Source organism: Paroedura picta, chromosome 11 (assembly GCF_049243985.1).
Source record: "Paroedura picta isolate Pp20150507F chromosome 11, Ppicta_v3.0, whole genome shotgun sequence".
NCBI classification, from domain to species: Eukaryota; Metazoa; Chordata; class Lepidosauria; order Squamata; family Gekkonidae; genus Paroedura; species Paroedura picta.
The window spans coordinates 44,429,291-44,445,894 of NC_135379.1; the positions used below are offsets into that span (position 1 = coordinate 44,429,291).

The 16,604-nt window shown below is 42.5% G+C and overlaps 1 protein-coding gene across 3 annotated transcripts in view; it reads right to left on the bottom strand.

Moving 5' to 3' along the window:
• SEPTIN7 (septin 7) overlaps positions 1–12,507 on the bottom strand; it is a 46,277-nt gene extending 33,770 nt beyond the window's left edge. For 2 of the 3 annotated variants that reach the window (XM_077303387.1, XM_077303386.1), the window contains exons 1-2: positions 12,448–12,507; positions 10,672–10,774 (exon numbers count right to left, since the gene is read on the bottom strand). In XM_077303387.1, the coding sequence (XP_077159502.1) occupies positions 10,672–10,774; positions 12,448–12,492 (148 nt within the window). In that variant the 5' untranslated portion in view covers positions 12,493–12,507. Of the gene's footprint in view, positions 1–10,671; positions 10,775–12,447 lie in introns of those variants that run through there. The other variant, XM_077303388.1, reaches the window with a different exon arrangement.
• Positions 12,508–16,604: the final 4,097 nt, after the last annotated feature.

Genomic DNA, 16,604 nt, shown 5'->3' on the forward strand with positions numbered 1-16,604 from the left:
TGCCCATTTTGGTAGCTAAAAAATTAAAATAATTTGCATTCAGTTGAACTAATTCCAGAAAAGTGTTTTATTTGGTTTGGATTAGCGGGATGCACACACCTAATACAGGTGGTGGTTGTTCTTGGCCACTTGCAGGATGCCACCTGCAGAAGGCTGTGAGCCTTTTTGGTGGGAAATAGAAGAGATTCTGCAAATATGAGGTTCAAGGCCATGAAGAGCCTTGTAAATGACAGTCAATACCTTGGTCTAATTCTGGAAGCTGATACTCAGCCAATGGAGTGACTGCAGAAAGAGGATAATATACATGCCTTGTCTAGCTCTCGATAACTGAAGTGGGGCCCTCTGTATCAAATGGAGTCTCCCTGTTGACTTCAAGGGCAGATCCATGTAAAGTGCATTACAATAGTCTAGCCTCGATATTACTATGGCATGGATCTAGGGGGCAACGTTGGCTGAGGCAAAGTAGGCGGCCATGTTCCAAGTTTAAATTTGGAAGGAAATATTTTTTGCAGTTATATTATCTTCTCCAACACTAATGCTGCATCCATTTAAACCCTTAGGCTCTTAACTGAATCATCAAGGGTCAGCTGAATGCCATCAAAGGTGGGAACTACAATGTCCTGCAAGGCCTAACTAGCATGACTTACATCTTTATCAGGATTCAGTTTGTTCTCTTAACCATTTAACCACAAGTCAGGCAAGCAATCCACGGCCTGTACAATATCACCAAGAGATTTGGATACAGAGAGAGGGAAATCTGGGTGTCATTAGCATACAGATGACACATAATTCCAAAGCTATGAAAGTGATTTGTCTTGAGGGTTTGTAATAAGGTTGAGTGGTAAACAGGATAAGACTACTCCCTGTGGAATCTCACAGGACAAGTTTCACACGGATGACAACTGGTCTCTGATAACAACTCTTTGAAACTGGTCCATAAGAAATTATTTAAACTAATTCAAAGGGCATCCCCCTGAATGCTATTTGAGCTTCCAAATGTCTAAAAAAACCTGGCATGATCCATTGTATTGGAGACAACAGATAAACCCAAGATGAAAAATTTAGCCACTGTTCTCTCAATCATCTTGTCCAAAAGGGGAAAATTAGAGTGGGTGCGATAAAACACGGGTTTCTGTGCTGAGTAGTAGGTGGATAATCACCTTTAAGTTGCTGAGGGAAGACACTCTGTGTATGATGAGATACATGACCGTCATGAAGCTCTGCAATGGACTGGATAAGAATGAATGAATATGCAGTTTACATAACATTGAGGCACTTCTTGGTGGAAAGTGAACCAGTTTTGAAGCTAAGTGGTAGGCTGGCCTAGACAGGGTGGCACTAACGTTGAACCACTAGAGTGTCAGCAGGTAATGCTGTTTCAGCTCCAAACTTGGAGGTCAAGCTTTTATCAACTGTTTTTTTGGTACGTTGACACAGTTGTATCCACCATTCTAAGAAAGAAATGGCTTTGCCATGATTTTTCATGCTCTGATCTCATTAAAGGCAGAGTCCCCTACTAAGTTCACCTGGTCCCAAAATGCTGCAGCAAAGTGCTGACAAAAACAGTGATGCACTAAGGATACCAACCTGCATTAAAACAACACAGCAACAGCTTCAAATTGGTTTCCTTGTGCAATTCAAAGTACTAGTTTAGACTGCTAAAGGTCTCGGACAATGACTTACCGTTTTATACTGTTCATCACTTAAGTTGTATTTTATTCTGTGACTTTATGCATGAGATATCCTTGAACAATTATGAGAAAGAAGCATTTATTAAAAAAAAAATAACCAAGACCAGTTGACTATGGCTTGCCCCCAATAAACATGCCCATGTATTGCTTCTGAACAGAATCCCAACTTGTATAGCCAAGTCAAGCCCAATCCTGTCAGAATTTGGATGCTAAGCAGGGCCTTGTAAAGGTGACCTCCAAGGAATACCAAGGTCATGGCGTGGGGGAAAGCAATGGCAAACCAATTCTAATGTCTCTTGCCAGGCAGCCAGATAATTTTAGGATATCCTGGCTGTATTATACACTTGCCATATTGTGAATAAATAAAAAAATAATATGATAGAGTCTTTTGACACGTCCATTGGACTGGCCTCCCTGATGACTGCCTTGCATCTTCTCTACTGGCATTTGGACACCAAGCCATGCAGCCTTCCCCATTTTACTGATTTGATTTTTGTCTCAGGTTAGATCTAAGGGGTTATGTCTTGGTTGGTTTGCTTGTTTTTCATTGGAACTCCCCCCCCCACTGGTTCCTCATTATATGGATGATATCGGCCACTTTTGGGAGTCTATTTGGGAAGGCGAGAGAGAGATTTTCATTCAAACATTTATAAAATTCCCTTTAAATTGTCTCACATGCGAAGAGAACGGTATCAAGTGATCTGCATGGTATTCCCCCCCCTTGAACTGATGCTTTGCAACAGATGAACATCTGCATCAGGGCAGTTAAATTACTGCCGGTGACATTCAGACGCAAGACAATGTGCATCTCCATCTGAACACAAAGGATAGCACAAAGCAAACCAGTAGCTATAAAGACGGTCAGCTAGCCAAAACACAGCCAAAGGCTAAAGAATTTTTTTAAAAAATGGCTTGTGGTCCTGGAGTGCATTCCTACATGATGAAATACTGAACAGGCTGTAGCTTATTTTTGAAAGAACAGCAAACCTTTACAACTTCTACATTTAGCACACATGTGAGGCTCTTTAAGGCTATGGTATTCCCAGTTGCAATGTATGGCTGCGAAAATTGGACCATAAGGAAGGCCGAGCGTCAAAGAATTGAGGCTTTTGAACTCTGGTGCTGGAGAAGACTCTTGCGAGTCCCTTGGACTGCAAGGCGAACAAACCGGTCAGTCCTAGAGGAGATCAGCCCTGATTGCCCCTTAGAAGGCTAGATCCTGAAGATGAAACTCAAATACTTTGGCTACCTCATGAGAAGGAAGGACTCCCTGGAGAAGAGCCTAATGCTGGGAGCGATCGAGGGCAAAAGAAGAAGGGGGTGACAGAGAATGAGGTGGCTGGACGGAGTCACTGAAGCAGTAGGTGCAAACTTAAATGGACTCCGGGGAATGGTAGAGGACAGGAAGGCCTGGAGGATCATTGTCCATGGGGTCACGATGGGTCGGACACGACTTCGCACATAACAACAACGAGGCTCTTTACACTAACTCAGGATGTTGAACTAAAGTAAACTTCCCAGAGACAGGAGGGACTAGTGAGCGCCTGAAGGAGCTGCCAGTTTTAAAAGTCTCAAATGCTGACAGTAACTCTCCTTAAGACCAAATCTCAAAAAGTAAGGTAAAGGTATCCCCTGTGCAAGCACCGAGTCATGTCTGACCCTTGGGGTGACGCCCTCTAGCGTTTTCATGGCAGACTCAATACGGGGTGGTTTGCCAGTGCCTTCCCCAGTCATTACCGTTTACCCCCCAGCAAGCTGGGTACTCATTTTACCGACCTCGGAAGGATGGAAGGCTGAGTCGACCTTGAGCCGGCTGCTGGGATTGAACTCCCAACCTCATGGGCAGACAGCTTCAGACAGCATATCGCTGCCTTACCACTCTGCGCCACAAGAGGCTCAAAAAGTAGAGGCAACTTAACAGATGTAGGCACAGCAAAGCACATTACAATGCAATGCAATGCAGACACTCTAGATAAAATTGGCTAGCAAAACTGCAGAACAGGCGGAAAGACAAAGAAATTCCAGAAAACCAGCTGTTTATACTTCAAGGTTCTCTTCAGGCATCTAATCCTCACCCACAATTTTTGAGCAGGAATGCTTGCAAAGCCAAGCCACCCAGAGAGGTGACATCCGGAGACACGTACAGAGTACCGCCAATTTGATCCGCTTCAGTCCTCACGCTGAGAGCCTGCTGCCGATCACTCTGAAGTTACCTTAACTGCTCTGAACAGATCAATTAGAACACTGTGGAAAATGGTTCAGGGCAAAATCCAGATTGATGCAGCCGAGGGAAACACCCCTCTCCCAAAAAATCAATAAGTCATTTTTGCTGCCTAGAATAACCTTCCCAAACAAAAGCATAAGACAAGGGATTTTCTCAGAACAGAATCAGGCAAGATGTGTGGCTCGTGGTTCCCCCTTTTTTATAACGTTGCTCGAGAGACTCTCAACATATTCCTTGTGGTATGCCGTGAAGCAACAGAGATTCCCTGATACAATTCCAGATCCGCCTCACTGCGTGTTTTCAAAACCAGGAACATGGCTATTAAAAGCAGGAGTTCTTAGTTCAGGATCCGCTAAATGGCTTGCAAAGTCAGGACGGTGGAGGCAAAACAGGATGAGCTGGGAGAGGAGGTTTTGGGAAGCAAAGTGGAAACTTTGGATTTGCCTCTGCATGAGATGCCAGCAGCCTACTGTTCAGACCTGCTATCACAATCTATTTCCCAAAATAATCACACATTAAAATGCTTTACGCTGCAGTCCTAGGCACACTTATGCGTGCGAGTGAGTGCGATTGCTGAGAAAGCCTGCTTATGCCTGCATACCACAAGACACAATGCACCTTCTGATGTTGTATAAGCTTTAAATCCGTATGTTTTCATAGCTAGAGCAACCAATTAGTCTATAGTTTAGTTTCTAAAACGATAAATGAAACATTTATCATCAGCTGTAAGTCAGCTGATTTAACTTAGCCTTTCCACCCTTAGCTATTTAAAATCCGCCCATCCTGATGGCGTTAGAGAAGTCCTCCTGCCTCTCAAATGTGGTTAAAAAGCTTACACAAACAGCTGACTAGCATCACATACCCCACGCCTTACATTAGCAGCATTGTTAAGTATTTCATTTTGAGACACATCTGTAAATGCAGCTTCAGCACTGCCCTTTCCTCTGGCCTGGCTCAAATGGTAGTGGTTTGGGCTCCCATTCCCCTACCGCTGCCAGCAGTAAGGGGAGGGAGACTCTCACCCGCCTGCCCCTCTCCACCTACAGCCCACCCTCGCTCAGCCTAACCTGCATCACAGGGTTCACATGAAGTTATCAGAAACAGAGGGTGAACCATGCATGCTCCCTGGTGGACCGACAGGATAAAAATGCACTCAACTCAGTGTTGAGATTCCCATTAAAAGTCTTCAAGAAGAAAACTAAAGGTCATGCAAAAAAAATAATTCCTGTAAAGTATAATAGTTAATATAGATCCAGGGACACCTGGGGTTCAAATCTCTGCGGAACTGTGAAATTCACAGGGTGATCTTCAACTAGTCTCTCACCATCTCCCATTAACACACCTACTTCATAGACTTGTTGTGAAGCCAACATGGAAAAGGTAAATCTAGGAGGCCCTGATTCCTTGGAGGAAAGTGGGATAAAAGAAAATTGGTCCACATCAATACAAATACTTAAACTTGACCCCATTTCCTTTTACAAAAATAGGACACCCTTCTCCTACCCGCCTCTTTGCTTTGGGAGGTTGAGGACAGAATCCCACTGAACCCCTCTGTAGCACTGGGGGGAGGAGATCAAGTGACAACAGAGATATTGATGATGAACCTTGTGGCTGAAGATGACAACAGAGGTGATTTCCCTACCACTTTTTAAGCAGACCAAAGCAGAATGCCTGGAAGAAGACAGATAGACTTAGAGAACGACACACATGCCTCCATCTTTTTAGAATTAGTTATGACTAATGGGGCTTAACTGGATTAAGCACATCCTGTCAAAGTACCAAGTCTGATTGTCAGCAAATTATAATCCGGTGTCTCCTCCGTGGCCCCCTCAATTTTACTGTTATGGTAGAAAGGATCAGACATTATTGGTATTGCCTGCAGAATCACAAGAGTTTTCATATTTACCCTCCAGAATTAATCAATACCATTTGTACCAAATAGTTCACAACAACCTAGCAAACTGGATGGAGCCAAGTCCCAGCTGTAAAAGTTCTTACTCCAACCGAGTCAAGCAGCAGAAGAATCTGGAAATTGCTTCCAGCTGTTTCTCTTTCCATTTTGTGTGCGACTTAGACATGTTTGAATTTATATATATATATATATATATATATATATATTCCTCCCTATCTCCACAGACACAGGGTAGATTACAATAAACTGCCTAATATAGAATTGGTCTATCGGAGTCAGTACTGTCAACTCAGACTGCCAGTGGCTCTCAGGCAGAAATCTTTCACATGATGTCCTGTCTGAGTCTCTCTCTCTCTCTTTTTAAGTGGAGATGCCAGGGATTGAACCTAGGACCGTCTGCATGCCGAACAGATGCCCTGCCAGTGAGCCATAACCCCTCCCTGTAGTCCTAAAAACGCTTCAAAAATTTTGTTCTTTACCTAGAGGAACCTGCAATCTTCTTACAGTAGCCCCTTTGGCTTCTGTTCACAGTATCTATTCAGTTAAACTGATAAGACAGGTTAGTTAGACTTCCTATAGTTCTGGGGCAGCCTTTCTCAACTTTTTTACCATTGAGAAAACCCTGACACATACTTCAGGCTTCAAGAAACCCAGAAGTAGTGCAATCATGAAGAATATGGTTGGGAAGCAGAGCTGCGTACCTGCCCACCTGGGGCCCCTCCCCTTCCGGCTCATCACTGGCCACTTGGGGGGCTGACATTACTAATAAGGTCATATCACCCAATAAATGTTTAACAAATTTTAAAATACATATTAAAATTAATGAACTCCCACCCATTGGGAAAACTCTTCCATGGTTGTCAAGAAAGCCCAGGGTTTCACAAAACCTTGGTTGAGAAAGCCTGTTCTGGAGACTTCCTAGCAGCCTCTGCCAAAACAGAACACTTGCATCTGAAGCTTTACTTTGCAGCTACAAGCACAAATTTTCCAAAGAAAGTTTGTGCTTCTAATCTCCTGGCTGGTGTAAACAAAACATTTGCTGCACTTCAGTTGTCAGATCCAAATTGTGTCCTTAATTACAGAGCAAGAATAACTCTACTACAATGACATAGTAAGTTCCTGAGTGAGCTATGCTTTTGTCAGTTCAATACAACTTCCCACAACCTGTGATTTACTAGCAAAAAAAATTAAGATTTGTGCCAGAATACCCACCAGAGGGAAGAAAGGCATTCCAAAATAATAATGGTATTTCAATTTGATCTTTCCAAAGAGCCATATTTAAAATAAAGAGAACATAATTCATATAGTTACTTGCCATATAATACAAAAGTATTATAAGTTATCATATTCTCTGAACTGAGATAGTCACTAACATCATCTTTCTTTCAATAGCCTCCTACATACTGAAATTTTTAATAACTTCTAATGTAGTGACCTTAACAGGACATCATAATATCGAACGGCTTATGTTTCGTGTACCTTGTTTATATATAGAATAAAACTGGATTAGATATTCTAACAAACAGTGACCCCATCTTTCCTGCTTTGCAGTTGGGAAAAATTGTTCTTAGCAAGTGCAGATATTCAATTAGCAGCTGTGGTTACTATAATGCAATCTGGTTATTATCCAATTTCAATCTCAGGGAAGGTACTTGAAAGCACACCCACCCCATTATTGCTCATATGGACTTAATTTGGGAATTGGACCATTACCCATAAGCCTTAGTTATACCAATGGCTTCATTTCTTATACAACTGCCTTATGGATTCCTTTCTCAGATATTGATAGGTGCCCAATTTGAAACACCACCAGAAGCAAAACAAAACAAAAGGAGCAGGATAAGCATTTATCAATCACTATGAATTGAAATAAATAAATGTTTTCTTATGGTTTAATATTTAAAATTGGGACTGGCTTTTTAAATATTTTAACCAAATGAAATTTACAGCCCTCCACATAAATTGACCCAGTAATAAAACACAGAATTGGAGTAGGGGGAAGCTGAATAGGATAGAATCAAGAATGGATAGTCCTTGGTGCCTATGCACAGAGGGACGGCACAAAGCATCAGCATCGCAAGTTAACAAAAATATGGGCAAGTGAACAAACACAGATTCCCAATTCTGCACAAGCAAAGGTGCTAGAGAACTCTTCTGCTCACTTGGTATAGTGTTTAGGAGTGCAGACGTCTAATCTGGCGAGCTGAGTTTGATTCCGCACTCCCCCACATGCAACCAGCTGTGGGCTTGCCACATCACTGATAAAGCTGTTCTGACCGAGCAGTAACATCAGGGCTCTCTCAGAATTCTCTCAGGCCCACCTCCTTCACAAGATGTCTGTTGTGGGGAGAGGAAAGGACAGATGATTGTAAGCCACTTTAAGACTCCTTCGGGTAGAGAAAAGCAGCATATAAGAACCAACTCTTCTTCTTCATCTTCCTGAGGGGCCAGAAAGGAACTGCCACAGGCAGCAGCACATGGGCACACATGCCTATGGTGGCCCATGCAAGCCTCAGCAATGGCTGTAGTCGGAGGGATGACGAACCCAGTAATCACTACCTTCTGAGATGGATATGTAAAGAATGAGGGGGGATCAGTTGAAGGACATTCGATTCCTTTCATTTTTGGCCCTGGGACTCCCACGATCATCCAGAAGTTGGTGATCAATTTTGAGATTCCTAGTTTTATTTTCTGAGTTATGCCTGCCAGAGTCACAAGAGGGGTGGACATGCAGATTCATTTATTACAGGGTAGTCAAACTGCGGACCTCCAGATGTCTATGGACTACAATCCTCATGAGCCCCTGCCAGCGAATGCTGGCGGTCCACAGAAGCTACCTCAACATAGCTTCTCAAATCCCCATCTCCAAAACATTAAGAAACCTTTAGAATAACAAAGGATGAGGAGGGAGGGGACAATTTGGAATGGCACATATCTGTGGAAATACTTTTGTCTTTCAAGTAATATGCTTTGCACCCTGGCCAATAATGCTTGTATTATATAGTTCCACAACAGTTAGTGTCCCTGGAGAAGATATGGGAGCAGTGTTCTCAGACTGAGAGGCTAGTTACCTAAGATCCATGTTTCACACAAGTATCTCTGATGAAGGGAGTTTTGACTCTTGAAAGCTGATACCTTGCAAATCTTCTTGGTCTCTAAGGTGTTACTGACTTGACTCTAGCTTCATACAAGTCACCCGTATAAAATAAAGCTCAACAAAAGTATTAATGTAGGAGTTACAGGTCCAAACAGTATATGCAGACATCAACTTTAATTCTGGCCCTATACAGATTTCTCAGCCTGGAATGTCTCATCTTTAAATATTCTAGCTACACGAATGGAGATACAGGAAGTTCATATCCCTCACAGGAGAAGCCAGGAGCCAAGTAAACCACTCAAGTTTCTGAATGAATGTAAATTAACAGGTTTTACAGAAAAGCAACCCTGCCATGAAAGAGGCTAATCAGCACTGTAAAATTGGCAGAAGGAAAGAAATTCTTGACAATTCTGTTCTCAATACTACGTCCATGGATGAGTGCCAGTAAGTCAGGAAACATAACCGCGGGCAGGATGAAACTGACTGTAAAACAGTTTAACACTAGATCCTTGTTACTGAGGTTTATAACAAGATACGTGCAATGGAAGTTTAATGATCTTAAGCGTTCTTCCCCTCTTTGGATGGGTTGTCCTCTTTGGATAATATCTTCAGGAGGTCTTTTAAAGTGCTTGAAATATGTTCACTCTTGTCATGTTTAGCCTTTAAAATGCCCCAGGGGGCAAAGTGGTTACCTCTCATCATGATTAATAGCTAGTATCATCCAAGTACAGACAGTGGTACTGTTTATACAGCTACCCAAAGTTTAAAAAGGGAGGAGCAGTCATTATCTAGTAACTCCTTGCTGCTTTCAGCTCTCACTATCAGATTTACCACCACTGGTATTTCACATTTATCTGGAGAGTACACAAATTACATAATTTCTGAAGCGATACTCCAGCAGCAATACGGGGAATATAAATGAGCAGGATCTGCCGCAGGGCCACTAAATCAAAAAGATATGTGCAGAATAAGGTAAAATTATTAAGTTGACAGAAGTATGTCTTGTTAAGATGAAATTATACCTCCTTGGATACTGCCACCCTTTAATGAATGCCTTGGAATTTTTTCCTTCATAAAGCACTAGTGAAGTGAAAACACCCTACAGCTCTAAAGTGAAGAGCGATGAAGCTTTATGGACATTCATATTCAAAACATTCTAATCCTCTACTGAAAATGTTGTCTACTGAATTTACCTATCATATATCGGTGATGTGCAATTTGTTTAACAGAGAAGCGACACAGGGCTGTCACTGACCATACACAATCTGCATGACAAGTGCATCACCAGTGGGGGAGCTACAATGCAAAAAGGCCCATTCAGACAAATATCAGAATCGAGAGCAAGCTCATTGAGAGCTCGCAGTCTTCTGAGAGGTCAGGTGATGAGAGCAGGGGTGGTTATTTATTTAAAACATTTATACTGCACTCCTCTGAAGATCAGACTGAAAGGTCTCCAAACTGTAAAGTGGTCCAGCCAGAATAAAATACCGCACTGACAAGAAAACAGGAGAAATCCAGTCTCTAGGACCCAACATGGTACCTGCTAAGATTACACTGCAGAAATGAAGCAGTGCCATTATATGAACAAACCAGAGATTGACTGTAACTTCCAATTTTATTACAGGCACCAGCTACAGCAAGATCAATTTAGGAATAAGGTACAGGAGGCTGTTGACTGTACATTCTTTTTGGAGTAAGCTGAGAATCACTTGAATGGATTGTTGAAGAACCACAATGCAGAACTTACCTACTACCATGAGTGTGAATTCAAACCCTCTCTTCACAGACTTCCTGTAAACTTGATTGGGGAGATTAGCAAACCCCACATATCCTTCAAGATTCTTCTGTTGCTAGGATTAAAAGCATCTGAAATCAGCCTACTAATTTATAGAACAATGATGACTGAATATGAATTATGAAGATTTGTACAATTATTAGATCCGGTACAAACAGAATACTGCTTTCCTCATTACCCCTACTGGAAAACTTTCAATATGGCCCATTTTTTGAGTAAATATAAGAATGCCCACAAGACTAAAACCACATATTGCTCTGAGGTATATGGAGGCTGACTGACAATTCCCTCATGGACCAACCAGAATTGGCTTAAAATTCATTATCTGCTAAAATGTATACTTTTAGATATTGTTCACTCAACTTTCAGCCATGAGGCACAGAGCTTCAGCCATCTGTAAAGAATCTGGCTCTAGGAAAATACTCCAGAGAAGCATAAGGGCAGTCCCAGTCCAGATGATTAGCTACCACTGGTGATGTCATGCTCTCTCATGCTTCCAAAGGAGTCACAGCTTTGGTTTTAAGAAAAGTGGGTGGAACAACATGGTTATAGCTTCTTACAATCTTGTTACAATTTAAATGGAGTTTGCTTCCCCATAAACCTTTTCACTGGTGGATCAAGACAGTGGCTTAATGCTTGCAATACGGAAGACAGAAATAATTGGATCAGTACAAAAGTCTTCTCAGAACATAAAAGGGAAACTGCGAGTTCCTGCATTGTGCAGGGGGTTGGACTAGATGACCCTGGAGGGTGCCACCATCTCACCAGCAACGAAGCATTTTACTCCATGTAACAAACGGAGGATACCATTACTGTGAAAGTCATACTCATATTCATCTTTTAAAATAAAGAGGGGAAGAGTATCATGGGAGCATCTTGTATTCAAAAGGGAAAGGTCACAGTAATAAAAGAAGCTAATCTTGTAGATGTGAAAGATGGCAGCATCAGGAACAATAGTGGGAGAATGTGTCTCAATGCTTCCACGCTTGGGTGGAGATGGATGGGGCAAGCAACTAGTCTCTTAATTACTTCTTTTCATAATTGGGAAAGTGTCTGCCATTAATTACTAACATGGACAGTTTTATTTCTTCAATGCTTCTGTGAACTACAACTGAACTGAAAAGGACTGATTAGCCATTTTAGCAAAGAATTATCATACAGCATAATATGGCATAATTTGGATACTATGACACTGTTTACTAATTTGCCAGTAATTTACCTTTTCTATATATCTGGACTCTTATGATCCTTGTCCCATTTTGTCTGAGGAAATATGCATGCACAAGAAAGCTCACACCTTGAATAAATTTTGTTGGTCTTAAAGGTGCTATTGGACTCAATTTTAGTAATGGGAGAAAGTGTTTTTTAAAGAGAGTTTTTCAACAGCCATTTGTTAAGAATGACTGCTCTCTAACCAACAAGGGCTTGGCAAATTGAAAAATAATTTATTCTGTTTTCCAGGTTCAAATTACTAACATCCCCTTGAATATAACTGTGGGCTAGTGAGTTTTGTGGGGTTACTATGATGGCTCTATTTAGGGTTCTTGTTCACAATGGAATAGGAAAATGGGAACCAGGCATTAGGCAAACCCCTATAGGGCAAATGATTAGACAGAAGTTGTCAAACTGAATTATGTATTAGCTACATTTGATCAAAGCACTCGTAAGTATAATAGTAACCAATATAACTAGAGGGGTGGGAAAGAGAAAAACCATGTTTTTCAAGACCTGAAACAGATGTGCAATCTTTAGGCAAAGCTGTCTCAATCTCATGCAACAACCAAGAAGCAGTTGGGAGTGCAGGGTGAAAGTAATCTCTAAACACACTCAGGATCATTATTCTGATTTTTAAGAGCACTTCTCTTATATAGCATAATACTTACAGCTACTTTGTGAACAACATGTTCCCATCATCGCAATGATCCAGATAGAGAAGAGAGAGTCAGGACGAAGTGATGAACATGAGCAATTCAGGAAAGCCAGGATTCCAATAAAAAAGGAAGGAGAAAAAGAAAAGTTACTTACATTTATTCCGATTATACAATGGCTTGCAATATAACTTTACATTATATATACTATCAGCAAATAAACATTATTTACACAATCTTAAACATATGTCAAGACTGTTACTAGCAAGAAAGCTTTGTGAATGTCAGTCTTCACCATGCAGTCATATTGTATTGTGACAAAATGTTTACACAGTATTTTTTCTAATGATAGCAATGCAAAAACATTTTATTAGTGACATTAGCCCATAAATTGGAAATCTAAGAAGCTATTGAAGTGAAGGTAAGACCAGCACAAAGTGATCGATTGAATAACGACGGCAGCAGGAATGAAAACAGTGAGAATGAAACAAGTCCATTGTCATCCAGTAACCAGCCCAAGGTTTACAAGGTCAGTTCTAATCAGACAGAATGAACCTACCTATGGTTTGCCTTGCCTATCTAGACATCTAACCCTGAGGATATGATAGCAAGGATCTGTTTCTCATGGACAGAACAAACTGTATTCATGTCTACTTTGATTTTTCCCCTAAAGAAGAGGCTTCTCTAACTTTTGGTTCCCCTGTATAAGTAAGCAGGAAGCACTATATGTGGTGGCCTCTCTTTTCCTTTCCATCTTAGCTTAATGATCAGGTGAGTTCATTTGTACCACTCACAAAGAGCCCAGAAAATGCCATTTCTGGCTATTTCCAAGGGTGGCAGACAGCAGAGATAAGAAAGGATTAAAGATACACCCACTGCAATTTTACTTACTAGAACAGGGGTAGTCAAACTGCGGCCCTCCAGATGTCCATGGACTACAATTCCCAGGAGCCCCTGCCAGCGGATGCTGGCAGGGGCTCCTGGGAATTGTAGTCCATGGACATCTGGAGGGCCGCAGTTTGACTACCCCTGTACTAGAAGATCCAAAAAGGTTTCAGAGAGCATGGTATCTAAGTAGTTAGATCTAAGCATGGGCAATTCGGTTGGATAGGCTGAGAAATACCCTAATCAATGCTGATTCAGGTACTTTTCAGACCTATCCGAGCCAAACTAGCCATCCCCTGCATTTAAACGGTCAGAATCAGTGGTGGCCGAATAGTCAACCTGGTTAAATGCATCTCTCCTCCCCTCCCCGCCCCCCCTTTCTCAGGCAGCTGGAGAAAGAGCACCCACTAAACAGTTGATAATGACAAGCACACCACGCCCTTTAAAGAGAGCAGATGGCTCACCTGCCATAATCAGTTGTTCAGTGCAGCACTCCTACTTTAAATGCTTCCCCCAACCTTAACAGGCAGTTTTACCTGCAAAGATGCGGGGAGCATTTAAAAGCAGTGGGTGGCACACCTAACAGTTGATAATGACAGGCAAGGCCACCTAATCCCTTTAAATCCGTTCCCAAGCTGGGAAAGAGATTTAAAAGGAGCCGTGCACCTGTCATTATCAGCAGTTCGGCAGCTCCCCAACCAGAGAGATCAGTTTCCCCATTAAGCTTGTCAGCTCCAGGTGAGAAATTCCTGGAAATTTGGGGCCCTACCTTGGGAGCGTGAGGTTTTAGGGAGGGAAGCAACTTCAGCAGGATATGATGCCACACTCCAAAGCAGCCATTTGCTTTGGGGAAACTAATATCTGCCTTCTTGAGAGCAGTTGTAATTTTTAGTGATCTCCACCTTCTACCTGGAGGATTGCAACCATAATTTCCATGGAGGAAATGGATGCCTTGCAGGGTGGAGTCTATGGCATTAAACCCCTCTGAGGTCTATTTCCTCCTCAAGATTCCCCCCCCCCCAAAAAAAAACTATATGAATTTCCTAACTTGGAGTTGGCATTCTAATCCCCTTCCCACCCAACAGCCAGGCTACCTGTATCTGCCTATCTGTTTAAAGCTCCCCCACCTCCACCAAGGAACCTGGTCCCTGTTGTGTGGAACAGCTCCTGGGCCAGGCTCACTTGCATGGTAAGGAACCCACGAGGATTTGGGGGCAGGCACCTCTGTTTCCCCTGTATCCCCCTCCCCACATTATTTCCTCTTTCTGTCTTCCTCGCAGCCCCCCTCCCATTTTTCCTCCCCTTTCCCTGCCACATTCTCTCTCTCAGTTCTTTACCAACTTACCTTGTATCTACTTCCATTCCAGCAATATTGATTTATTAATGCACAATCTTTGTGCATGGTGGGGACCAAAGCAGCATGGATTATTCTCCTCTCCCCCTTTTAATCCACACATCTCTGTGAGGTAAATTAGGCTGAAAAGTATTTGAGTGGTCCAAAATCACCCACTGGTCCAAAGCAATAGGGGAATGCAAACCTGAGTCTCCTAGACCCCACTCTGGAGTTTTTACTGCTGTACCATAATGATTTTCATAGGGTGTCTGCTGGGCTAGATTTGCTAGCCTCCAGGTGAGAGTTGGAGATCTCCCACAAATACAACTGAATGCTAGGTGCAGAGATCTGTTCCCCTGGAGACAATGACTGCTTTGGAGGGTGGACACTACAGTGTAATATTCAACTTCCCCAAACCCTACCCTTCTCAGATTCTACCACAAAATCTCCAGGAATTTCCCAAACTGGAGATGGCCCTCATGAGGTCTTCCTCCCTCTGCCTTTTTCATCACATAAATGCATCCTGGAATAACTGTGGTAGCCTAGCAACAGCCACGGAGGGAATCAGCTGCTTAAAGATACAGGCATTCTTTTAAAAAATCCCCTGTGTGTGTGTGTGTGTGTGTGTGTGTATATATTTTTTAAGATTTCACATTTTTTGCAAACCTGGTGCCCTTTTCAGGTTTCTAAAAATATTTATCTTGCCTGTTCACAGCTCCAGCCACCAGACTTAAGTACCCAAAGATTGGCTAACAAATCTGTCAACATGAGTGAACCACAGCAGCCTAGCAACACAGAGCAACAGGATTATACCATGTAATGGTGAGAGCCATACTGTGAAACACGGACTATTTTCTAGGGCAAGCCCTGCCCACAATTAGAGAGGCTTGTACCAGGCTGTAGCACGAGGAAGCCTCAGTTGTATTTGAAATTCGTTACCCCTTTCTGTCCCTCCCAGAATGAGACATCATTTCAATGGTGAAAGGATATGCAGTGTCTATTTGAATAAAAATAAACTACAATTTGTTTTCCCACAGAAGGACTTGGCATCCAGTCAACTCACCCCCCCCCCCCCCCTTGGAACCATAAAGTCAATACATGAATTACACCAGACCATATTTAAATACACTTAGTGGCTCTATGGATTTCAACCAAACCAGCCACTCTCTGGTATAAGAAGCCCATTTTGCAGTGCCCCTAGGGACTGGAAACCTATTTCAGATTTCTAGAAGCCCAGCTTACTAGACATCTGAAATTCTCCAACCTGCCCACAACTAATTCAAGACGACAGAAGTCCCCCCTCCAACAGGCAGACACACAGGAGTCTTTACACACACATCTCATCACAGTTCGATTATAAATCACAAACTGGCCGCCCTTGTATTGGACCTGGCTCTCCTGCTGCATTGTCTGAAATTTTTTTTTAAGGAAGTGCAGAGGGTCCCAACGCTGTGCCAATGCAACAATTCCTCCAGGCAGGACAGGAGGAAAGATGGTGGCCTTGACCTGTTCTTTCATTATAAGCCTCCAACTACTTGCTGATTTATATGGCTTTGGTGGGTGGAAAGTGCCATCAAGTTATAGCTGACTGACGGTGATCCTGTTGGAATTTCAAGGCAGGAAATGAACAGCAACACTGAATTTCCTTGGCAGGACTGTCAGGTCCCAGCCCCTGGATCCAGCCTCCCCACTGGGATCAGCTGGTAGGCAGGGAACTAACTAGCAGCAGAGGAAGGCCTAGGTCAGCACTGCAGCAATGTTGGGTCCCCAAGCTGCTTAAGATGTAATGATATCAATGC